General features: G+C 41.6%; 1 protein-coding gene across 2 annotated transcripts in view; it reads left to right on the forward strand.

Moving 5' to 3' along the window:
• eefsec (eukaryotic elongation factor, selenocysteine-tRNA-specific) overlaps positions 1-27,366 on the forward strand; it is a 186,416-nt gene that overhangs the window by 103,089 nt on the left and 55,961 nt on the right. Inside the window, exon 7 of one of the 2 annotated variants that reach the window (XM_002933081.5) lies at positions 25,335-25,726. The exons of the other annotated variant lie outside the window; for it this stretch is intronic. Within the exon in view, the coding sequence (XP_002933127.3) occupies positions 25,335-25,516 (182 nt within the window). The 3' untranslated portion in view covers positions 25,517-25,726. Of the gene's footprint in view, positions 1-25,334; positions 25,727-27,366 lie in introns of those variants that run through there. 2 annotated transcript variants of the gene reach the window in all.

Genomic DNA, 27,366 nt, shown 5'->3' on the forward strand with positions numbered 1-27,366 from the left:
CCTTATTTATATGTACATTTGTATGTTACAATGGGCTCCTTAGGCACAAGGCTTAGCACACCTCACTTCCTTTCACACTATCCTGATGACGATCCCGTAAAGGATCGAAACGCATTGATATGTTAACTGAATAAAAGACTGTATTGGCAGATCTGATGCAGAGAGTGCCTTCTATGTATTGTGTGTGTGTGTATATAATATATATGTATAATATAGTGGGGCTATGACGTGGCAATTGGCGATTGACCGATCCCTGCATCAATCTCAGCAAATCCTGCCCGGTTTTCCTAATTTGGAAAACCGAACAGCCTTCCAAAAGCCGTGCTGTCAAGGTCAAAACCAGACAGATGGCAACCCTAAGTTTACATGTATAAATGCCTGTCTTTAGAAGTATATTTTAAACTTTATTTATTTTTCTCCTATATGTTCCTATATATTGTACAACATGCACCAGTCTAAATCCTTTAAAGAGATACTGACACCAGAAATTAAACCTTTTTTTACATCTATCATAACATTGTTACATAGTTACATAGGGTTGAAAAAAGACCAGTGTCCATCAAGTTCAACCCATCCAAGTAAACCCAGCACACCTAACCCACACCTACCAATCTATACACTCACATACACAAACTATAAACACAACCACTAGTACTAACTGTAGATATTAGTATCACAATAGCCTTGGATATTCTGATTGTTCAAGAACTCATCCAGGCCCCTCTTATAGGCATTAACAGAATCTGCCATTACCCCATCACTAGGAAGGGCATTCCATAACCTCACTGCCCTCACCGTGAGGAACCCCCTACGCTGCTTCAAATGGAAGCTCCGTTCCTCTAATCTAAAGGGGGGGCCTCTGGTGCGTTGATTGTTTTTATGGGAAAAAAGTACATCCCCCAACTGCCTATAATCCCCTCTAATGTACTTGTACAGAGTAATCATGTCCCCTCGCAAGCGCCTCTTTTCCAGAGAAAACAACCTCAACCTCGACAGTCTCACCTCATAGTTTAAATCTTCCATCCCCTTAACCATTGTCTTTGCATGAGCTTCATTTTTGCCATAAAAGTATTTGCCCAATGCTTTTATATTACCTGTCTGATCCCCCATGTTCCCCTATAAGGGGGCGGCCATATTTGTCCAGCAGGAGGCTGCTAGCATTAGAAGCTATAACTGACAGGCGGAGAAGGGACAGTCAGGCTGGCAAAACAGTCAGGTTTAGGGACTTCATGTAACAATTATTTACAAAAGCAAATCTCTCAGCGAAAATCAATCAACATGACCTATAGGCAACTTTTTATGTACATTTATATTTTGAGGAGTTATTTAGTGTCAGTATCACTTTAATACTAAAGTAGGAACAAGAAAATGATCATTACATTTCTATAGAGTAATCAAGCCCCTAGCCTTTCATTGGCAGGCAAGCTCCCTATGTCAGTCAGTTTGACTTGGCCTTCCCGACATGCAGAAATCATTTATTGCTTGCCAACTAACAGAATTTGGGTGTTGGTTTCATCCTGACCTTGAGAAACCTCCTACAAACATTAGAATTTAGCTTATGCCCCACTTTCCACAAGCCAAACAAACTGTTTACCAAGCTCTCCCCATGTTGTTGTACAATGGAATTTTTTAAAAATAAGGGCTTAGGAAGTGAAACTGCTAACCCTTAATTTACAGCTGAGTTTCCCTCCTCATCGCCCTCATTTTAAAAATGTGCTTAATTTTAGTTTTGGCAAATAAAACCTTTATTCGCTTACACTCGATATTCTGGAAACAAATACAGACGTCACCATAAGCCCCTATTAAGATGCTTCCAGTTAAAACATGCATTCTGCTCACAGTTTGGGGATTTAGTCATTTAGATATAGCAAAATTGCATTATTGATTTCCTGTGACAAGAAAATCTACCCAAGGTTGTTTGTACAATATGTAGGCTAATTAGAAAATCTCAAGAATCCCTATTGCAGCTAGTTTGCCATAAGTGGCAGAGATAATGCCAGAGTTGGATGAAGGGGACTTTAGATAAAGTGATAGCGATTGCTTCATTCAATTCAAACTTATTCACCAACTGTGTATCACACTGGTCAGCCTTGTCAGGTTCAGCAAGAGCCCTTCTCATGCTTTTCAAGAAATGTGGGGGCTCAGGGTTATTGGAGCAAAGTTATAGCCCAGGGGTCCCCAAACTTTTTTTTCCTGTGAGCCACATTTGAAGGTAAAAAGAGCTGGGGAGCAACACCAGCAGGAAAATATTCCCCTGGTGCCAAATAAGGGCTGTGATTGGCTGTTTGGTAGCCCCTGTGTGGAATGGCAGCCTACAGGAGGATCTGTTTGGCAGTACACCTGGTTTTTATGAATCCAAAACTTGCCCCCAAGCCAGAAATTTAAAAATAAGCCCCTGCTTTGAGGCCACTGGGAGCAACGTCCAAGGGAATGGGGGACATGTTGCTCCTGTGCCACTGCTTGGGGATCATGCTACAATCTGGACAATTTAGAAAGGATCCAGGCTGTGCCATGTATGGTGAACTCTTACGTGTCTAGTGGGCCCCCTGGCCAAGAGGAGGTTGAGTAAAATTCACACTGGAATTTCCTTTTACCTTGCATGGGCTAGGCATAGCCTACAGTGGTTTCCTGGTCGGGCTTACTAAATAAAGTACTCCCTAAATTTACCCACAAAACGAGCAAAAGTTAAAAAAAAAATACATAGCCCTACCATTAAGGAGCTTACCCTTAGGAAATGTGCACCCCACGCTTCCTGTGACCCAAACCTGCAGCTGATGCATTGAATGTGTAAGGGCCCCACCACGGATGTAGGTCTAACATTACCAGCAACTAGACCCCCAACGAGTCCAAACCCAGGCCAATAGTGCCCCCACATCACATCACTGGGGATGTTTGTCTCCAGTATTAAAAAATACACCCCTGTATGCATAACTTTTTTACAACTTTTACCTGGTAGTGCAGCCTCTCTGTATGGAGAGAATGTGCTTTGATAGGAATATTACTGCTCCTGGGAAAGACCAAATGTTTAAGTTCATTTCATTCAAGCAAACAGTTCTGCATTTATTTGACTATTCTTTAAGCCATGATTTCCCATCAGAACGACCCTAAATCACTATTTAATGGTATTGCCCAACACTAACGTTACAATCTTCTGTGCGCTTTGTATCCCTTTCCTGAAAATGCTAATGATTTTACATTAACTCCTGCTGCAAGTGTGCCTTGTGGTTTTGGTAAAGGGACTCAATTATTTTGTAACTTGTTTATATGTTTTTTGGCTAGTTACATTACACTGCCTTAATCTAATTTCCTGACTTCCTAAGAAGCGCTTCCCCACGTTAAATTCTCTCGAGCATCTTGCATGGCTTTGTTTTTCCCATGAACAGGCCAAACCGATTATGTGCAACTCAATCATTCCTCGGCGCTGTAGACTTTAGGAACCCGATGGGAATTAAACATTACAAGACCACACTTAAAAAGGAAAAATGGCAAAAAAAAAAAAAAAGAAATTCCCTGCTGCACTGTATAAACCTACCCAGCAGGTTCCACACATAAAATATTAGGGAACATTTGCTATGCTTGCTGAAAAAATATATTTATATACACTCAGTACAAAAATTCAGATTTAAGGGCTCATTTACTATTGAGGGGGGGCCATGTGCAAAGTGCCCTGAGTTGGCCTGCTGCTCATAAGCAGTGCTGTTTGGAGACTGAAGGTGCAACACAAGATATGGCCGTTTCCCTTTGTTTCTTTGTTATGTATCAGAGGGTACAAGAAAGAAGTGTTCTGTGCTTTGTGCCAGATTTTCATTCTGCATTTCCTATGGAAGTCTATGAGCAAAAATTCGTCTGCAGTTTCTAAGTGACTTAATTCTGCACTCCTTAGTGTTTCAGTTCTTGCAGCAGTACCCAAAGCAAATAAAACCTTTAACCTTTATTTTTTCATATTAAGATGGGATTGCCATAGTTTCCAGTGTGCCGTTCCTCCCATTGGCATGTATGGGGGTTTCACCTAGCCTGGAAGTAACAAGGGCTGCACTTCCCTCTGGGTTTCCTTGACATCTGCTTTAGTAATGTGCGACTTTACCCTCAGGGCTGTGGCCTTGAGATGGCATTTCGGGGAGATTAGTCGCCCGCGAACAGGGAGATTTGTCGTGGGCGACTAGTCTCCCCATCTGCCACAGCCCTTAGGTCAGGACCGTTGCTGTTTCGGGTGCAAGTCAGACTGGGGAAGTACACTACCCTTCTGCTCCTGAAGTTTCCCTGTCTTGGGATCTAAGTCATGAATAGAAGTAGCACACAGAGCAGAAAGATGCAAATACTGGGTGGGTGCGGGTTAACATTTTACAGGTTAGGGACGGGTGTGGGTTGAGTTTTTCCTGACCTGCACATCACTTATCTACTTGTTTGGTCCATGGGCCAGTGCAGATCAATGCAGTTTGCCCAACTGTCTGTTGGTAAATCATGCAATATCAAGCGGTTCGGCCATAAAACATGCCCAGAATATACTTGCTATTAGTGGCATATACTGAAAATATGGAATGTTGGCCTAAATTTTCATTAGCGTTACTGAAGATGTGAATGTTTACACTTTGGCAGAAGCAGAAAGGATAGTGGGTTTTATATGATGTAACCTAAAAGATTAGTTCTTGGCTAAATATGATGTGATTTTTTTTAGGAATTCTAAACTTTTAGGGCCGTGACAGACGGGGAAATTAGTCGCCGCGTGACTAATCTCCCCAATATGCCATCCCACCAGCTAGAATGTAAATCTCCAGTGGGATGGCACACGCGGCGTGGCGATTTGCCGAAATCGTAGAAGTTGCCTTAAGAGGGAAATTTACATCTAGCCGGTGGGATGGCATATCGGGGAGATTAGTTGTGCGCCGACTAATCTCCCCATCTGTCATGGCCCTTAGGAGAACTTACGCTACACAGAAGTCTGCATAAATCAATGTTTACCTTAATGGGAGGTAAAAAGATACTGGAAAAGTTGGCCGCACATGGGAAGATGTTCACCAGATTTACTCACCAAACAAATACATGGTTTTTTCTGAGAGTACCTTTACATTACATTAAAAAATGGATTGCCGAGCTGCAATGCACGTCATGTTACTCTACATCAGTGGTTGTTGAACTTTTTCAGTTCATTACCCTTGGTGATCCAACTTTGGGTCATGGGCCACTTCAGCTCATAAAAAGGTTAAACATGGGAAAAATGTGTGTAGAAGTTATTTAGCCACTGTTCCAAGAATATATGGGACAGCAAACATGTTTTCATTCCAAATCTCATCCTAATTGGCTTTTTAAAATTGGCTTTCAGGTGTATCTAGGACAGAGGTCCCCAACCATTTTTATTCATAAACCATATTCTAATGTGAAAAGATTTGGGGAGCAACACAGGTATGAAAAAAGTTCCTCGGGGGTGCCAAATAAGGGCTATGGTTGGCTATTAGGTAACCCCATGTAGTCTGCCAGGCTGCAGGGGGCTCTCTTTGGCAGTAAACATAGTCTTTATGCCTCCAACACTTACCTCCAAGTCAAGAATTCAAAACTGAGTTCCAGCTTTGAGGCCACTGGGAGCAACATTAAAGGGGTCGATGAGGAACATGATGTTTGTGAGTCACTGGTTGGGGATCACTGATTTGCAAGAATAAATTGTCATTCTCCATATAAGTTACCCTTACTGGCCTTTAGGCTTACCCCCTTCCCCCCCACGGAGGACAGCTGAACAGTTTTGGAAACATTGCTGTACATTATTAAATAGATATAACACCCTTCTCTTATCAGAATAGACCCAAGGCTGGGCCTGCTACTGGGTAGATAGGTCCAAATACACAACAGCAAGAGAGTAACGAAGATGCCAAATATCATTGAAAAAATTATTAAATGTGCCACACAAAACTCTCTAACCCATGAAACCATTATTATTAACATTTATTTATAAAGCGCCAACATATTCCGCAGCGCTGTACAATAAGTGGGTTTCATACATGGGACATACAGAGTAACATATAAAGCAATCAATAACCGATACAAGAGATGAAGAGAGCCCTGCCCAAAAGACCTTACAATCTACAAACCATGCAGTGCCCCTTCAAAAGCAACTCTCTAATTTATTAAAGTGTAAAGGGAAATAAAATCCATGGAGGCACCTTTTGTAATGTGACAACGTAAAGGAAAAATTCACTTTTATCTTAAAATGAACTTATGATATAGACAGTGCGCTTTATCTTACATTCTGTAATTTTGGGGGCATTAATCGTTTTGTTGCAGCTCTGCAGTGCAATATGTATAATGCATTTGGCTAGCGAGCGCGCAGGGGTGTATATGACAGATTGGATAACAGGAGAGGGGCTGAATAAGAGAGAAAAATAGAACATTTGCTAGGAACAATCACAGGAAGATAATATTTTTTAAAAGACAAATGATCAAAAAGCGTTTGCTCAAGTTCATCATTAAACCCATTAAAAACAAATATAGGGGAGTTACTTGATTAAGACATTGGACAGGATCATTTAACCGTTGAACATATATTTTTTTATGGATACAAATATCTGAAGTAGTAAAAATGAATACATTTGTGCAAATACTCTGACTTTTGTTTCTCCATCTCGGCATTTGTTTAGACAAGATGGAGCGTCCCCAAACTAGTCTAAAGTTCCCTGTGTTCCTGCATACGGCAACAGGCTGGGTTCCGCTTTGTCTATGGGGCTTCCGCGTCCAATTACAAAAATATGCAAAGGGGAAAGTGGCAGTTGCATAGCAAGGACCTCTGTGCTCAGAAGCGGTGTCCAGTATCCTGTAGTAGTAGCAATGTCAGCGGCAGCGGCTCCCACAGGAGACCGTCTGCTGGTTTTCTTTGGGCCTCCCTCGGAAGCAGACTTCACAGAGATGTAGAGTAGGATACTACGGCAGAGAGCCAGTGGGCAAGAGAAAACACTAGAAATTATTATTTGGGTGGATGAGCTCCCTCCCCCATGATTCTCAAAGTACATGGTTTAAGAGACCCCCCCTATTTTGGGAAATATATTCTTAGTTTTTCTAGGCACGGCAATTTAGGAAGTAGCATGGAGCGTTTCAAGACAAAGAGTGGTTGCATTGGCCTTATTTATATTGGTTTCCATGCACAGGGTTGTTCTGGGAAGGAAAAACACAAGACTGAGACTCGGGCTCTCCAGGCAATTTGGAAAAGACCCAGCATTCACTGCTCATTGCAGTTTTTGGGGGGTTTTTTTTGCTGTTAACCCGCACAGTACCATAGCCGGCTAGTTAGAGCACTCTCAGATAGAGAATTCTGCAGCAACACTATATATGCATATAGCCATACTAACAGCAAAGCGCAGGTACAACTACTTGTTAAATAGTTCTTTGATATGAAACAAAGAAAATATGCAGTTAGCTGGTGGTGGGCTGCTGGGCCCTGTGTTACAGCAGTAGGATATCTTCCATCTGTTCCAGTTAGGACCTAAATATTGTACTTGGCATAAAGGATAGCGTTGAAGTCACCATGCAAGAGACTAGAAAAGCTGCTGACTCCAGACCAGTGGCCTGACTGGTTGACAATTGATAGTTTAGAAAATCCTGTTGGATGTTGATGTAATCCTCTCCTCGTGGCTCTGCCTAGGTCCCATTATGATCTGACTGACCCAACTATAAGATCATCCTAATTTGGCTGCCTAGGGGGCCAAGTTGAGTTAAAGCTTTCACGACCTCACTAAGGGAATGGACCTGCGGATAAACTCTACACTGGCATCAGCCTTTCCCTGTGCCCCCACCCTGAGCTATTGCGTCAGCATGGGTGCAGGCACACACGCAGACTTGGGTGCAGAAATGCATACTCACACACTTTGTGGCCTGGATCTAGTAGGTGAGGTTGACAGGGTGTTGTGGGTAACTGTGCTGCTGTGATTGGTGCAGACGCTATACATTCCCCCGCAGGAAGTGTTAAGTGACACCAAGTGCAACTATACGGAAATACAAGGAGCACCTTTTGACACAAATACAGGTATGGGATCGATTATCTGGAGACCCCTTATCCAGAAAGCTCTAAATTGTGGAAAGGCCACCTCCCATAGACTCCATTTTAATCAAACAATTCAGATGTTTAAAATTGATATCCTTTTTCTGTGCAATAATAAAAAAAAACCTTGTACTTGATTCCAACTAACAATTAATCCTTATTGGAGGCATCCTTTTGGAATTAATTAATGTTTAAATGTTTTCTTTTATTAGACTTAAGGTATGGAGATCCAAACAACAATCCCTTATTTGAAAGACCCCTGGTCCCAGGCATTCTGCATAACGGGTCCCGTATTTGTTCTGGATAACGGGTCCCATAATGAATGGGATATTTTGCACAACTGACTGCAGGGAAAGCTGCACGACTGAAGCATGAATGAGCCCTATAATGTGAAGCTCTGGCCACTGCCTTATGAATCGGAGTGCATTGTGGGTATCCTATGACTGGTCTTCTGCTCAGTGTCTGGAAAGGCCAAGGATGTACGAAATACTGTAACTCAAGGGGGAACTGAATGAGTACTGAGCGTTTACAGTGCGTCCATTGACAATTATACCTAATAGCAGTGCCCATGTAACTGTAAAATACAGAATTTCACACGATTCCCTCCTTATTTCTGTGTAATGGGACAGCCTAATGCCAGTGTAATTCTGGCCCTTTCTGCTCCCATTTCATTTTTTTTTTTTTTTTAAATTTGTGTTGAGACAAAATTTCGAGGCATTAATCACTGAAAGTAGTTGACTGTGGAATTCACATAAATATAATTAAAATAATTTCATGTAGTTGGAGATGTCGTTTGGTGAATGAACAGTCATAATTCAAAATAAGTTGCTGGTGAGATAAAAGCCAACCTGACAATACCAGTCATTTGTAAAATCTCCCTCACGCACAGAAATAGTCATTCTTCTGCGATTGTTTCCTCCTAGAGGCGATTTAGACAGGGTCCTCCAGTTACTAATTAGCTGCTTTCAATGGGAGAGGTTTCATGCTCGGGAATGCGCCATTCATGGAATCCCTGGGCTGCTGTCAACTGTTACATCCGTATGAATGGGTATTTTAGTTATATAGAGATGCGGGGGCAGCCACGGCCCTGAACTCTCTCACAGAATAGACATACAGGGTGCTAACAGCCCCCAAACTCTTCCACTTATTCACACTTCTACATGGTTAATGAGGGGGAACTAGGAATAAACATTTCCGCTTTTGTGGGACGGTTTCTAGAGGTAAAGGGGCAAGTCTTGCAAAACAAAAAGTAGGTATGTTTGCTGGCAGATTCAAAGGGGTTGTTCACCCTTAGTTTGAATGGTAATTTGCAATTGGTCTTAATTTTTTATGATTTTTGAGTTATTTAGCTTTTTGTTTAAGCAGCTCTTCAGTTTGGAATTTTCGCAGCTATTTGGTTGCTAGAGTCTAAATTACTTTAGCAACCAGGCAATGGTTTAAATGAGAAAGTAGCATATGAATAGGAGAGGACTCAATAGAAAGATAAGTAGTAAAAAGTAATAAAAACAATAAAATTCTATAAAAATTCAAAACAATTCTATAAAATATATAGTGCAGTTGTTTTTTGACCGGAGTCAGTGACGCCAATTTAAAATCTGGAAAGAGTCAGAAGAGGAAGGCAGATAATTCAAAAACTATTCTGCGTGAAAAAATGCTATGTTTAAGCCGTATATTTGACCCAATTGGGTAACTTATGCTTAGGCCCCTCCTCCCCAAACTTCATTCCCCACTGAGGTATTATAAAAAAGTGCTTGGAAGCATTGACAAATAGAGATGCACCAAATCTGCTTTTTTGGGGGATTTGGTGGAATCTGAACCAAATCCAAACCAAAGAAAATTATCTATGCAAGTGACCTAAAGTCAATTGATTTGAAGTGTTTGGATTGGGTTCTGTCAGACACTGGCTTTGATTTGGCTAAATCTGGGATTAGGTGCACCCCTATTTAAGTTTCTCAAACTGTGCAGATCAGCTGGATTCTTTCCTACTTTTACAGGTTGTACACAGGCCAACAAGGCATGGTATCCGGCTCACTGGACTGTAGGCCAAATAAATGGCTTCATATGAGAATGTTCCTTTATTTGGGCCGAGTGCCTGAATGATTGGAACAGAAGTCTGAGAAGTGTGTGCAGAGACTTGTAACCAAAAACTGCACACTGGGGGGGGTTGAGGTTTAACAATTGTTGTTAACAAGTAAATATTTATCTTTACTTATTTCAGACTACTGATAAAGTAGACTAAGGATACTAAATCCATAAACACGGAAGTCACGGTTCTTTTTAAGCCTTGCTTGGCCTTATATCTGTTCGGATTTTGCTTGGTATTCAGCCAAATCTTTCACAAAGTATTCAGGGTTCGGCGGGATCCCAAAACAGTGGATTTGGTGCACCCCTAAAATAGACACTCAACTGGAATTCTTTCAGAAATGTGTAACAGTGAAAGCAGTTTACCTAAAGTTCTGGTGCAATACAAGGAAAGTCTTAACCGCAGAGTTGCTTGGCAATGTCACTTTTTGGCTGTAATGGAGTGTAAAGGCACAGTTTGGAGGCAGAAGATGGTTTTGAAACCCCCTTTACTTGTTCTTCCGCAGTGATGTCCGTCAGGAATAGGATGTTCTCTTTATACTCTCATTAATCCTATGTGATGTCATCATTTCCATGAATATTCAACAGAGTTGACTTGTGCCTTCTTGGTACCCAGATACATTTGTTTGCTGCCTTTTGTTTTTCCCCAAACCCATCTCCCACCATGTAAGGAGCTTAGCGGAGGTTATACAAGGTATTAAGCAACATTAAGACATCAGAACACACAGCCTTTCCCTTCTTTGTGTTACAGGGAAAGCGAGCATGTTGCATCAAAGGCAATCAAAGACTCGCTCGAGAATATGAAGTATCTGTACAGCTGTGCTGTGAAGAACCTCGCTACAAATCAGGAGACGCCTGTTTTTCTTCATCTTAATTTGCTTTGTTGTGATGACAACGGAGAACAAACCTGATTTCCAGAAATGAAAAATGTAATCTCCTTATCATTTAAAAGCAAGCTGCATATTTGTTTATGCACAATATACGCGGCATAGAAGTTAAATAAAAGGGCTCTTCATTTTCCCCTCCACCATCTTATTAGCACTTGTGTTCTATTCTCCGCTCTCACTCGTGGTGATTGGAAGGAGCTTGGAGGCCAGCATGACACAGGCCGAACAATGGGCAAATGGAAGCCCGTCTCAAGTAGGAGATAACTGGGGAGCCTTAGGAGAATAATGAACGTACCGCTGGCTCCCTCGTTGCATACTCTTCATGGGAACAAAACAAGCGACCAGATAACACTCCCCATGTAAACACACTCTCTACTAACAAAGTTGTTTTTTTTCAATGTTTTTATTGCTCTGTGGGATTTTAAATGGATTTGTCAGTGAGGCCTGAAATGTAGCTAAAGGAAAATAATACATATGGTAACTGCGCTATTCTGTATTCCAGCTTTTAGGCAGCTATAGAGTATTCATAAACATCTGGGTATATTCATGCCAGGATGGTGGCAAATGAGCTCCAGGCTGCATCGCTCCAGTTACCATGTGCTTGTCCTTGGGATGACACTAAATTGGATTACTGGGCTCCATCAGGTTGGTTAGAAATAGTTTTGCACTACATGGGAATGCAGCCTATCTTAGTAAGCCATTATGAGATATCAATAAGGATGTGACAGGGTTCGCTGACCAACACAAGCTGACGTGTTGTGCCCCTACGGGGGCAGGTTGTGGGCATCCCCTTGAGCTCTAGGCACAGAGGAAGCCTGTACTAACTCACTGCCATAGGTAAGGGTACGTACAGGGCTGCTATGTGCCTGAGAGCAATGAGCTTGGCTTAATCTGCCACTAGGTGCAAAGCATTGCAAATCCTATGGGTGCAAGTAATTCCAGAGTGGGCCCTAAGGGACTTAATCCATTCTCAGGTAGTGCTGTATTAAGGTCCAAAACCACCCTAGCCTTTAGGGTATAGGCACCCAAGGCCCACCCCTAAGGTTGCTGCCCTAGGCACAGGCTCTCGGGTGCCTGTATATACAGTAAATACGGCCTTGTTCTCAGCTACTCTGGCTTGAGTGGTCCCTTCTCAGATAAAATGGTGGTAATGCATTGATTACCCACTTAAACAGCAGGTGGATATCCCTGGATATTGCTGTGTTTGTATTTATAAATGTAGATTCTTTAATTTCATGGGTTTCTTAATGGTGTGGTTCAGCACTGAGTTAACATTTAATATGTCATAGAATGTCCTATTCCTAGAAACTTTGCATCTGGTCTTAATTATATATCCTTTATAGTTCTTTAGTTATTTGCCTTCCTCCTCTGACTCTTTCCAGCTTTCAAATGGGGGTCACTGACCCCGGCAGCTTAAAACCTATTGCTCTGTTTGGCTACAACTTTATTGTTACTTTTTCTTACTTATCTGCCTATTCAGTTGCCCTCCTACTCCTATTCCAGTCTTTTATTCAAACTATTTCCTGGTTGCTATGGAAAATGGGATCTTAGCAACCAGATAGCTGCTCTAAATACATCATACTAAAAAGTAAGGTTAAGGTGAAAACCCTTACTTACTTACTTATTTCAGTTTGTTTTGGTGGAACTGATCCATTGTTTTTTTACACTCTTAGGGGCCCATTTTCAAATTCATGTTTTTGGTTTTTTTCCACGATTCGTATTGGTTTATGCAAAAATATGATTTTTTTTTTTTCCAAATTTTTTTTCTCTGTTTGTTTTGCATCCAATGTGACAAATCTGAAATTAAAAATATGCTACGTAAAAGCTGATGAGGACGTGTAGAAGTCAGTGGCACGTGTCCTTTTTCAAATTGGCTAATCTTTCTTTGCTTTGAGATTTAAGAAGTTTTGGGGGGATTTTGACACTTTCATTTGCTCGACAAAATGAAAAATTTGCTTTTTTTTTTTTTTTCCTTTTTTCATTCATGCCATTTTTTAATAAGGCTGTTTTAATAAATCACTCGGCATTAGCGGTTTTGGAGAAAATAAGTTTAGTCGTGGTTTCGAAAACTCCTAAATCTACGAAAATCGGAATGTTGATAAATCTGCTAATAATTACATAATAACGATGCCCTTTATCCTCCCTCAGTAAGTAAGGCACGCTCTGTGTGTATTAGGGGGAAAGCCCATTCGCAGCTCTCAAAATACAGCGCAAAGGAGAATGATTTATTTTTGTAATCATGTTTTGAGCTTCGTGATAATGTTCTGCGGGACGTAAAGCAGATCGATGTGCGAGTAAGTGCTGGCGCAGATGTTCCGCTCGGCATTAGAAAAACAAGTGCTTAGGAAATGGCAAGTCTTGCTCTTACTGTCTCTGACCTCGCGCTGAACGGACGGAGCTGTGGGAACTCAGGAAAAAGTCTCCGCAACTTCATCAATTTTCCCTCTCTGCTAAATACAAACTGAATAGGAAAAACAACATTACTCTAAATGGTGTGTAATGGGCGCCCACCGGGACCCCATTACTGTTCCAATTATCCGAAAACCCCCTTTAGAAATCGTTTGTTTCCCACCGCACCGGACAAAGGTCAGCCGAGCAAGGGTTAAAAAGGAGTCGGCGTTTGCTCGTCTGGCATCCGACATGAAAGTGAAGCTGGCAATTGGAAGCAATTTGCAGGGCCGTTTGATGATTCTATTAATTACGGCACCAACAAACAGGGCTTGGAAATCAGTTTTGCTTTTCTTGCATTCTTCTGTGATTACTGGCAGTGAGAGCGCAGCCAACTTATCACTCTCAGGGGGGCACAGCCATTGTTCTTTGTAGGAGGAGAAGCCCCTCAGCTTTTTATAGGACAGAAGTCAGGATCATTTGATTTGTGCTGTTACTGTCGAAATTGATCTTTTAGCTGCTGTACATCCCTGGACCAGAAGGCTTACGATCAGTTTTATGACACCTGAGACATAAGCAGTAGAAGTGCCAAATGCAGCACACATGACTGAAAGGGTCATTTCTGACAGTTTGTGTTTACCCATCCCCATGTGACACTATACCCCTCGAGGGGAAAACAATTTCTGAATTTTGTGCGGAGGCGGGAGGTGCCCGGAGTGCGGGTCAGGAGACGGGGCCTCTGGACATCATAGCGACTTCCTGGGCAGGGTCAGTGTCTGTCTGCTTGGGATCTGAATTGCAAGCAGCTATTTGTCCCTTTGTGCTTGTAATCATCTGCTTGCTGTAGTTATTATTCATTTTGTAATCGGGCCGCCTCCTCTTCATTCTGACACTGAAGCACATTCCCAGTTGCTGGGCTCAGCCAGACCTAGCAACCACAATTGTTGACTGAAACAGAATGGGTAGAGACGAGTAACTGCAATTCACTTAGAATACCATTGTCTACACAATGTACTACAAGTTAATTATGACCTAAACAGCCCCTTTAGGGGTAAGACACACGGAACTACTAGTAGCAGCTATTTGTTGTGGCTACTAAAATAGACTGCTGATCATTTACTGATAATTGTCTCTATGTGTGTTTTAGCAGAGGCAATTCTCAGAATTCTCTATGGCAGGGTATTTTCTGGCATTTAGTAGCCTTGACAAGTAGCTGCTACTAAGTAGCTCTGTGTGTCTTCGCCCTTAAGGGCAAGGTCCCACGGAGTAGTTGAGTCATCCGAATAAGCTTTCCACTGGCCACAATAGGAATCGCTGGTGGAAACACCTTTGCATCGATTCGGTTTCACGCAAGGTTGCCTCTGTTGCGAAGGGCTTTCCACCTACGACTCCTATTGCTGCCAGTGGAAAGCTTATTCGGGCGGTTTGCATAGCATCTATTGTGGGCGACTCAACTGCTCCATGGGTTCTTACCCTAAAGCCTAAAGGTGGCCATACACGGGCCGACTATAGCTGCCGATATTGGTCCCTTGGACCGATTCGGCAGCTAATCGGCCCGTGTATGGGGAGAGCAGATCGGCCTGGCCGACCGATATCTGGCCTGAAATTGGCCAGATCTCGATCGGCCAGGTTAGAAAATCTGGTCGGATCGGGGACCGCATCGGCTCGTTGATGCGGTCCCCGATCCGACTGCCCCATTGCCGACCACATAATCCGATCGTCTGGCCCCAGGGCCAAACGATCGGATTATTATTTTTTTTACCTAAATGGTCCCCGATATCGCCCACCCGTAGGTGGGGATATCGGGGGAAGATCCGCTCGCTTGGCGACATCGCCAAGCGAGCGGATCTGCTCGTGTATGGCCACCTTAACTCTGAAATGCAAGCCATGTGACATATACCCCTTAAATATACAGTATATGTAGAAAAGCAATGTTCTGTGTTTATGATAAGCTTTCTTTTTGCCACTATAATGTATTTAACACCATAAAAAAGGTGATTAATTAAAATTTGTGATAAGCGAATCTGTCCCATTTCACGTCACCGCAAATTTTGCTAAATTTCTGAAAGTTTTTATCATTCCAAATGTGAATGGGTGTTTTTTTTTGGCATCGTTTTTCCAGATTATTTTGCAAATTTTTCTTTGTTGAGAATTTTTGCAAAAAGAAAAATTTAGCTATGAATCCATGACTGGCGAACAAATTTGCCCATCTTGAATTAAAATATATATTTCAAAAGAAATGATACAAGTACAGGTATAGGACCCATTATCCAGAATGCTCGGGACCAAGGGTATTCCGGATAAGGGGTCTTTCCGTAATTTGGATCTTCATACCTTAAGTTTGCTAAAAAATCAATAAAACATCCAATATATATCCAATTATATCTTAATTGGGATCAATTACAAGGTACTGTTTTATTACTACAGAGAAAAAGGAAATCAGTTTTAAAATCCTGAATTATTTGATTAAAATGGAGTCTGTGGGAGACTGGCTTTCCGTAATTCAGAGCTTTCTGGATAAAGGGTTTCCGGATAAGGGATCCCATACCTGTACATTGATTTTCAGAAGTTGAAATAGCCAGATAGGGAGTGACAGATAGGGAGTTTAGTTGGCGCACAACAAATCCCTCCGAAATGCCATCCCACCAGCATGAATGTAAATACACAGGCAGATTTCAGCTGCCGATTCAGGTCCTTCAGGCCAATTGGGGAGCTTATTTGCTGTGTATGAGAACCCCGACAGGCCTACCCAACTGATGTCTGGTGGATCTTACTGTGTATGGCCATTTATAAAATGGCAGGTTGTAACGTCCACAATCACAAACCGTCACTACATTACACTCCACTTACACCTGGGCCCACCGGGAGTTTTCCTGGTATCCTGGTTAGCCAGTCCAACACTACCTGTGCCTTGTGGCCCCACATGACATTGGCGGAGACTCCTTCTGTATTGCTGCTGCACCAATGTCAGTATATATACAATATACTTCAAAGCACATTATTTCTTATACAAAAAGAAGTGACATCACCAAGCTCTGATTATAATTGATGACACCCAGTGTCGGAATGGGGTATCCAGGGCCCTCCCAGTTAGGAGCGGCTTCACTCAATGTCAACTCCCACCGTGCATTGCTCTTCCTCCCTGCGGCTGTGATAGGAGGGGGAGCGCCGGCACCCAAAGTTACCAGGTTTTTTCCCGGTGCCCCATCGGCCCGGTCCAACTCTGATGACATCACAATAAGCACAGTTTATAACAAAATACTTAACAGGTTATTCAGAGCTCTTCTGTGTATGAGTATATATTATATATAGTATATTTTATATATATATAATATACAGGTATAGGACCCATTATCCAGGATGCTCAGGACCAAGGGTATTCTGGTTAAGGGGGTCTTTCCGTAATTTGGATCTCCATACCTTGTCTACTAAAAAATCAATAAAACATTAATTAAACCCAACAGGATTGTTTTGCATCCAATAAAGATTATTTATATCTTAGTTGGGAGCAATTACAAGGTACTGTTTTATTATTACAGAGAAAAAGGAAATCAGTTTTAAAATTCTGAATTATTTGATTAAAATGGAGTCTATGGGAGACGGGCTTTCCATAATTCAGAGCTTTCTGGATAACGGGTTTCCAGATAAGTGATCCCATACCTGAATTATTATTATTAGGGAATTATTTCCTTGATCTCTCCTAGCATTTATTTTATTCTTGGCCACTGCACCTGTTTTTGTTTCACTGTAGCCATTTATTTTATTTTTTGCATGACAAACTGCCCAGAAATCAATTCATTTACGAAATTAAGTAATTTTCTAGCGGAAACAGAAAAAATGACTATGAATGTTTCCTCTGATTGCCCGCTGCAGCCAGAACTTAATTAAAGGCAGAGATTATTTTTTTTTTTTGTACCTTGTGAATTCAAGCTCGCTCGCTCATTGTTCAGCAGAGATTAAACCATACAGTAAGTTAAACAAGGCTTCCATCTAAAAATATCCGTCAGCTTCGGCTATTAAGTAGCCAATGTCGTCTTCACTGACAGATATATTTCCTTCATTTCCTTGCACTCAAGGAACGCCAGGCATGTGTTGTGTAAGGGGAGAATTCCACGGAGAGAGATGGAAGGCTAGATTGGAACTCTGTCTGGCTCTAGGACAGTGGCTTTTAGGAGCTGGGTATAACTTAGCCAGTGGAGTCCACAGACCTCCTGGCACCAGATAGAAAAGAAAGCGCTCACTGCCATTTTGTCAGGGTATGATACCAGTTTCCTGCTTAACTGGGCAGAACAGATCCTGAAGGGCCAGATTAACTCGTTCAAAGCCCTGGAAGTAGCAAGTTGCTGACATCTCAGGTTGCACCAGGTTAAGGCACTCAATGGACAATGTGCCAGACTTCCACTTATTCTGTCTGGTTGCACAGAGTCTTCTCTCCAGGGATAGAATGCAATCTTAGGGCAAAAAAAGAAAGAGAGTATTACTGTTATTGCTAGTCTTTTACTTGCTGTATTAATCTCTTTATTGCCCCACACACCACTAATCTACTTGTTAAACCTAAACACCAATATACACTGGCACACCGGGAGCAAATCTGTGTATATTCTGGTTTTTGCCCACCTTCCCATTTGTTTTGTGGGCCCCTATGACATTGCAAGGGGCAGATGAGATCTAATTGTTCCAGAATCATACAGATAGATATCAGGCAGATTTGTAATTTTTAATCTGTTGCATTTCAACTTGCCGACCTATGGCAAAAATCCTTTCGATTTACCTTGAGAATCTGGAAAATTTGGTTCTATGGCATGTCTATACAATATATAGATCAGGCCCGGACTGGCAATATGCGGGTTCAGGCAAATGCCAGAGGGGCTGCTGTAAGATGCCATAGACACTCACTATTTATTGGGCTGGTGGGGGGCTGTTTGGGCCTCTTTGTATTATAAATGCCAGGTCCTATATATAATCCCAGTTTGGGCCTGGAATGGATACAGAAGCATGTCAAAGTGGAGTCTACGGTATTTTCAATAAACACAATGAAAAATGCGGCCCCCAGGCCCGTGTTAGCCAATTTGGTCAAATTCCCTCATGTACTAATTTTATGGGAAGTTTGTGCAAAGAAAATAAAAATTGATTTTGGAGTTTATATAATTGTATCTTATCCCAGTGTTCAGCAGAAATCTCTATCTGCTCCCTAATTTCACACACATCGTTCCAAAAGTCTATTAATTTTGGCTACAATTAGCCACAGCTTATATTACACTATATATATATTTATATAAAGTATGGGACCTGTTATCCAGAATGCTCGGGACCTGGGGTTTTCCGGATAAGGGATCTTTCCGTAATCTGTTAAAAAACATTTAAGAATTGAAAAACCCAATAGGATTGTTTTGCCTCTAATAGGGATTAATTACATCTTAGTTGGGATCAAGCACAAGGTACTGTTTTATTGTTACAGAGAAAAGGGAATCATTTAACCATTAAATAAACCCAATAGGGCTGTTCTGCCCCAATAAGGGGTAATTATATCTTAGTTGGGATCAAATACAGGTACTGTTTTATTATTACAGAGAAAAGGGAATCATTTAACCATTAAATAAACCCAATAGGGCTGTTCTGCCCCAATAAGGGGTAATTATATCTTAGTTGGGATCAAGTACAGGTACTGTTTTATTATTACAGAGAAAAGGGAATCATTTAACCATTAAATAAACCCAATAGGGCTGTTCTGCCCCCAATAAGGGGTAATTATATCTTAGTTGGGATCAAGTACAGGTACTGTTTTATTATTACAGAGAAAAGGGAATCATTTAACCATTAAATAAACCCAATAGGACTGTTCTGCCCCCAATAAGGGGTAATTATATCTTAGTTGGGATCAAGCACAAGGTACTGTTTTATTGTTACAGAGAAAAAGGAAACCATTTTTAAAAATTAGAATTAGTTGCTTATAATGGAGTCAATGGGAGATGGCCTTCCCATAATTCAGAACTTTCTGGATAATGGGTTTCCAGATAAGGAATCTCATACCTGTATTTTTATCTTGCTTCTTTTCTTCATCTATGTACTGCACATAACACATTCCCATTTACTGTAATGCACTGATTCCCAGACTGTGCGGTTGGGTTAATGCAGTGAGTAGGGACCCAACCTGAAGCCCAGTAGAAGCCGCTTGGGGTAAATGACAGATATGTACTGTTCAGGATGCTCCTAAATGTAGTGCATGGAATGCCCTGGGCAGTTGCCCTACGTAGCCTTGCTCAGGAAACAAGTGTATGCTTTGCGCTCGCTGCTTATTTCCTCTTGTTGATCTCTGTAAAAATACTAATGCTTTGTTTAAAATATAGTGTTGATGAAAGCAAGAATAGGAGCACTTTGCTGGTTCAGTTCGAGTGGCAATAAATTTTATATATATCAGATGTTGCATCAGCAAAGCGGATGGAGCATTTATAATAGAAGAAGGATAAGTGATGTCAGCGCTCCAGAAGCAGCGGGATTCAGCTAAAATAGTGAAATTGCACATAAAAGCAGCTGGCTGGTCTTCATCTTTCATCGGGATTCGGCAGCCTCGCCAAGGCCGTGAGGGGCTTTAGAAGTAGCGCGTGGCATGTTGGGAACAAAGATTGTTTGGTTACTTATAAAGGGCAAATCAACAGAAAACATACTAAAATACATGTATCCATAATATTCACTTAGTCCACATGTTATTGTAATATATAAAAATTTTAATTTCAAAATGCATTTCTAAGTTTATCCACTGGGACATTAATGGGCAGGTCATGGTTAGATTGTTTAGAGAACAAAATATGGCTGAAGAGCTGATCGCAATAAAACGAGATATGCACCAAATCCAGAGTTTCGGTTGGGATTCAGCCAAATCGTAGCAGGATTAGGATTCAGTATGTATGTATGTATATATGTATATGTTTATTTATAAAGCGCTACTTATGTACGCAGCGCTGTACAGTAGAATTCATTAATACAAACAGGGTGTTAATAAGATAATAGATAAATACAAAGTATAATAATAAATACAGATAAATACAGCAGCAATAAATTAAGAGTCGAGAACACAAGAGGAAGGAGGTCCCTGCCCCGTAGAGCTTACAATCTATATGGAAGGGTAACTTACAGACACAAATAGGCAAATATAAGTGCTGTAGGTCACAGTGGGTGACATTACAATATAAGTGAAAAATCCTAAGGCACAAATTTATGAAGTCTTGGATAATCACACACAAAAACAATCTCAACTATCACAACTAAATGCAATTGAGGTTGGAAAGAGGAAAGAAGCCCCAGATATATCATTCTGTTTAAATGCTGAAGTCACTGGCTTCTATTATTATTATTATTAACATTTATTTATAAAGCGCCAACATATTCTGCAGCGCTGTACAATAAGTGGGTTTCATACATTCTATAGCATGTCAGCGGTTTTAGATGGCACGATTTTTTGTTTTTACAAATTTGGAAAACCGTGTCAAAATCAGATTATTGACAAATATGAATAAATCTGAAAATATGATCCCAATTTTTTAGGGCATGTCATTGCGACCTTTTCTACTCCCTAACTTGCACGTCATTCCGACAAGTAGGGGCGGGAGAGGGAAAGCCCACATGCTTCCCACCAATACAGACAGCTCTCTATTGAAGGTGGTGCTGTAGGTCACTGAGCACCAAGACCTGTGGCAATTGGGCAATAGCAGAATGTATTAATGTATTTTATATAAGTACAGGAGAGCTGAGATGATTGTATGGGCTAATTTGTAGCTCTGGAATCCAATCCAGCTCTGTGTCTCACAGCTGTATCTTAGACTTTTGCGCTTAGTGCAATGGAATGTCACTAAGTTCTCTGGAGCTCAGCGCTGACCAACAGTTTTCAGTCTAACAATTCTCTTCTGTACCTTAAAGGAACAGTGCAGTGTAAAAATGAAACTTGGTCAAATAAACACTGCACAAAATAAAAAATGTTTTTAATATAGTTAATTAGCCAAAAATGTATTCCATAAAGGCTGGAGGGAACGGATATCTAACATAATGGCCAGAACACTACTTCTTCCTTTGCAGCTCTCTAAGCTGTTAGCAGTCAGTAACTTGAGGCCATATGGGACATAACTGTACAGTTAGGGGCAGATTTATTATGCAGTGTAAAAATTAACCACACATCGCCAGGCTTCACCACCTTTAAAAAACTGTGTAAAATCGGCATAAATGTTTTACGTGTTTTTTTCCACCGGAAGTTACGTAAAATAATGTTGTACAATCTGGCATTTGGACGGCAAACTTCTCATTTATTTTACAGTTTTTTTGGCAAATTTAATTTTACACAGCATCGTAAATAGGCCCATTTGTTTGCTTTTGAATCTGACCTGCATGCTAAAGATCAAAAGCAAACCACTGTAACTGGACAGTTATGCTTAAGTCACTGACTAACTAAGAGGTTAGAGAGCTGAAAGCAGGAAGTAGTGTTCTGGCTATTATGTTAGACATCTGCCCACTTTATTGATTACAATTTTGCCTAACTAATTATATTACAAATATTTTTTATTTTGCACAGTCTATTTCAGCGTTTTTCAACCCCTGTTCTGCGGCACACTAGTGTGCCGCGAGATGTTGACTGGTGTGCCGTAGGCAGGGCCACAATTTTTACTTTCAAAGGGGGCCCTGTCATTGGTTGCGCCCCGTGTGTACGGGTGACGTCAGTACGCACAGGGCGCAACGTTATAAAAGGGCCTGTGTGCGGTCGCGTGTAGGCAGAAGTGCAGAGGCGGTGCGCCTGAGGGATACGAAGATGCTGCTGAAGCCACCGGAGAAGCCGCCGAAGAGCAGAAGTAAAATCCTGCTGGGCACCAATGTATTAGGGGGGGCCACGGGGCACACTGACTTATGGGGGCACTGCTGCTGGGCACCAATGTACTAGGGGGGCTGGCTCTTGGCACCAATGTACTTGGGGGGCACTGCTCTTGGCACCAATGTACTAGGGGGGCACTGCTGCTGGGCACCAATGTACTAGGGGGGCACTGCTGCTGGGCACCAATGTACTAGGGGGGCACTGCTCTTGGCACCAATGTACTAGGGGGGCACTGCTCTTGGCACCAATGTACTAGGGGGGCACTGCTGCTGGGCACCAATGTACTAGGGGGGCACTGCTCTTGGCACCAATGTACTAGGGGGGCACTGCTGCTGGGCACCAATGTACTAGGGGGGCACTGCTGCTGGGCACCAATGTACTAGGGGGGCACTGCTCTTGGCACCAATGTACTAGGGGGGCACTGCTGCTGGGCACCAATGTACTAGGGGGGCACTGCTGCTGGGCACCAATGTACTAGGGGGGCACTGCTGCTGGGCACCAATGTACTAGGGGGGCACTGCTGCTGGACACAGAGTTAAATTTTTTAACATTTTCTAATGGTGGTGTGCCTCGTGATTTTTTTCATGAAACAAGTGTGCCTTTGCCCAAAAAAGGTTGAAAAACACTGGTCTATTTTACCCAGTTTCATTTTTACACGGAACTGTTCTTTTAATGGCAGTGGGCCTTATCCCATTAAATATTGAACAGGTCTTCTTTACATTGACTGTTGCCTTTTTTGTACAATTCCTTTAAAAGATGCTTCAATATGTTGTTGGTACACTAACAGGCTTTTAAGTTGATGGAAAAAGGATTGGTGTTACTGGCAGCTCCGGGGTTAAATGCAGTTGACAGCCTCAGAAAGGAAAGAGAATGCTTACATGCTGCCACCAATACCCCTTCATGTATTCATAACGGAGCAAATCACCTGGGTCTGTAGACCTCCTGTCTCCAGCAATTTGTGAGCATCGGAATCTTTTGTCATGTCTTGGAATGGGAATGCTTATCAGAGTCCCACTGTAAGGGCAGAGAGGCTGATTAAGTGTTTGAGATAAGGTTATGTGACACCGCAGGTTTATAAATACCACAAGTGAAATTGGCCCTCCGTCTGGCAGCTCCATTTCAGAGCATTCAGCTGACAGTAGCACCATATGCGCTTCTTGGGTTCTGCCCGGAGCTATCAGAAAGGGCTATGGCACAATACAAGGCGCTACTTGGTGACCTGGCTGCACCTTGTTTCTGTCTGCCAGAGGCAGCGCTGCAATCCTAGCCTGCAGAGAGGCCTTATCACATCTCAGTAGTGCAACTGAGGAGCGGCTGTGTAACCACTAGCCCGGGCATTCGCGATAATGAAAAGTTCCTCCGAAGGCTGCAGTTATTACTTACTATCGACTTGAGAATGAGCCCAACCTGAGCGAGGCTGGCAGCTCTGCACAAGCTTCTTATTCGTGGTCTCTGTTTCTGAAGTAAAAAGTGTGTCAAATGTTTTATACCAACATAAGTGTAACAAAGTTAAAGGAAAACTATACCTTACAGCACTTATACTGTAAGGTCACCCACTGTGACCTACAGCACTTACATTTGCCCATTTGTGTCTGTTAGTTACCCTCCCATATAGATTGTAAGCTCTACGGGGCAGGGACCTCCTTCCTCTTGTGATTTCTGACTCTTATTGCAACTGCACCTTGTATTTATTTGTATTTATTGTTGTACTTTGTATTTATCCATTATCTTTAACCCCCTGTTTGTATAAATGTATTCTACTGTACAGCGCTGCGTACATAAGTAGTGCTTTATAAATAAAGATATACATACATACATACACATGCAGCTCAATGTAAATGTAAATGTTTTTTTTTTTAAGAATGTGCTATTGGGTAATCCTAAATAGAAAATTGCCATTTTAAATACTAAGGGCCGCCCCCTGGGATCATAGGATTCACAGGGCACACAAACAAGCCAAGGCACACATACATGCTAGGCCCCATCAGCCAATGAATGGGCAGAGTTCTGCCTTTTGCTCCCACACTACTTCCTGTTACAGTCAGAGCTGCATTATTTCCTGTCAGCTGATCTCTGAGGGAGCACACAGCCCATCACTAAATGGCGGCTCAAGGGAAAGGATGTAAAAGGGCAATATTTACTGATATATATATTCCAGTTTGGTAAGATTCTTTAATAGGTTACGTAAAATGATATAAACTATCTGTTGGTAGAATTCTGTCTGGGCATATAGTTTTGCCTAAAAAGTGGTACATTTAAAAAGATGTCTATTTTACTTTATGCTAAATTTAACACCTTAATCTTTACTTCATTATCTTATACCACCTCATACCTGGAGTATCTCATTAAGGTCTGTAGGGCTCATTTACACACAACTGACCAGACAATCAATCACTATTTCCATTATTGATTTCTAATTTCATGAGATTAAACTTCTTTTAAATGTTTGTCCCCAACATCTCCTTTTATATCGTAGCATTTCTTTGTGCAATTGAAAATAGTAGATAAATGAGGTGCATAACACGCATTTTGTGCCAATTCCTGAAGCCGATTCCCATACTTAGGGGCACATTTACTAATCCACGAACGTCCGAAAAGCATCCGAATGCGGTTTTTTCGTAATGATCGGTATTTTGCGACTTTTTCGCAAATTGGCACGAATTTTTCGAGCGCTCAATACGAGAAAGTCGCGACAATTCGCGAAAGTCGTAATGGCTATGCAGAAGTCGCGACAATTCACGAAAGTCATAATGGCTATGCAAAAGTCGCGATAATTCACGAAGTCATAATGGCTATGAAAAAGTGGCGACAATTCACGAAAGTCATAATGGCTATGAAAAAGTTGCGACAATTCGCGCAAGTCGTAGCGGCTACGAAAAAGTCGCGACGGTGACGAAAAAAATCGCAAAATGTTTACAATCCGATTTTTTCCCATTCGGGATTCGGATTCGTGGATTAATAAATCAGCCCCTTAGTGTGAATCCCCAGAAAGAAGGTTAGAAGCCCTTGGTTTACTGGATCTCTTTGGTGTGAACTTCGTGTATGTTTCAGATATTCCCCAGATCAGGGCAGATACTCAGCTCTTCCACTCGTGTTTTTGCAGATGGCCTGCAGCCAGAAACAAAGAAGATGCTGACGGCCTCCAGCAAGAAGCGGCTGAAAGGAAAAGGGGATGCGGATCCAGCTAAGGAAGAGGAGGTCCGGCAGGATAACCAGCCCATACTCATCACCCTGTGGTTCAAACGATACATGTTTGACCCCCAGAAAAAAATGATTCAGTCTTGATTGACACTGTGCTGGAGGGTCTCTGCAATCCCCCTAGGGGCGGAGCCATAGCATGAGGTGCCTTGCAGCTTGGTCACATGGCCACGGCATTGTAATTCTGTTTATAAGTGAAATTCTTTTCTCAATGATTACTGATGTACAGCATGAGGTTAGCTGGTTTACCTTTTAAAGATTTACTGTTTCTTTAATAAAGAAACAAAAAAAAAATAATTCTGCGTTTTATTGCAAATATGTGGCTTACAAGCTGAGGGCTTGTATATAAAGCTGCTAGAATCAGCCCTCATCTGTTATATTTGGTACTGGCTTAACTGGCTGCAAATTAACTGACTGACTACTCTCACTGTATGATATGATAACTCTCATTTCCAAGATTTCTAATACTAACCCCTGTATGTAATGAAAGCCACTACGTTTGCCCAGTAACAGTAAACCATAGCAACCAATAAGATGTTTGCTGTTAAACAGGTGACCAGTAAATGCTACCTGCTGATTGGTTGATATGGGTTACTGCTGCTGGTTACTTCATGCCTTTTATTACATAACCCCTTAAGAATGTAAAACAGCCCCCCTCCCTAAATTTGTTCTATTGAAAAGTGATGAATTGTGGGACTTGAAGGCCTTCTGGTTTCCATAGTGGGTTGTGCATAGTGGGTTGGCCATACACGCACCAATGATATCGTACGAAACCTTGCACGATATCATCGCACAAAAGATCGAAAATCGTCATGTGTGGCCCCCTTAAGAGACTATCATGGTTTCTTTTAAATCTGTGGACTCAGGTATATATGTGTAAAACATATGTTTATTCAGATAGTGTTTATGTACCTTTTCTACATAAACCCAACTGTCAGAATGGTGGGTATATTTTCCCTTTAACGTATGGGGCCAAATCATTGACATTACCCAGTCCCTATCTGTTTCTGGTTGGCCATTTAGTGCATTAGCCCCACATGCAGCTTTAGCTCACTGCCCTAGGGCATATTGTGATTAAATCTGCCCAATCTGCCTCTCCGCATGTGTTAGAATATGATTTTTAAATATAAAAACATTTAGTTTTGGGGGTCTTAAATACAGAGACTAAAGTGTAATGGTAAGTCTCTCCTATATAAATGAAGGATGTGTTCCATTGGCACTCCAACTGATGTTGAGCCATAACTCTTCCCCCCGCTGATCAACTCAGCTGGAATTGCCCATACACGCACCCATATAATCGCACAAAACGAGTACCATGGTGATCGGCCGTTTAGTCAGACGAGTTAGAAAGTTTGTGGGACAATGATAATACCTGTGCATGTATTGCCTGCCTGACATATCCATGGGTGACCTACAATGTATTTCTGGGACATCATCAGATTTGTTATATTTAGGACATTAATCCTACACTATCAATCTGAATGTCAGTTTTAGATCGTAGCATTAAACCGTACGATCAATATCTAAATCTTCATCATAAGACTAAAATCTCAATGTGTATGGACAGCTTTAAGGTCAAAATCCAAGTCCTATTTAAACTTGGTAACTATAATCTTATGAGGGTTCAATCAAGAAAATATATGTTTGCAGTAGTGTAGCAATCTACTATTAAAATTGCTCATTAGTCAGAAACTTCATCCTCTCCTGGGCCCCCGGCACTTGGTCCGGTATCTCTGCTCTACACTGAAATCCTTAAATACATTTCTATTAGTTGTCATGGTTAATTATACACAACAGATTTAGATTTTCATTCAATGAAAACAATCAAAGCTGAATGGGAATGTATTATTTTGAGAAATAAAAGAAAATAAACACATTGCTTGTTTGGGGCCGGGTGCGTTGATCAGAAAAACAGAATCTGTTTCTTGAGATGTTTA

This window comes from Xenopus tropicalis, chromosome 4, assembly GCF_000004195.4.
Source record: "Xenopus tropicalis strain Nigerian chromosome 4, UCB_Xtro_10.0, whole genome shotgun sequence".
Classification (NCBI taxonomy): domain Eukaryota; kingdom Metazoa; phylum Chordata; class Amphibia; order Anura; family Pipidae; genus Xenopus; species Xenopus tropicalis.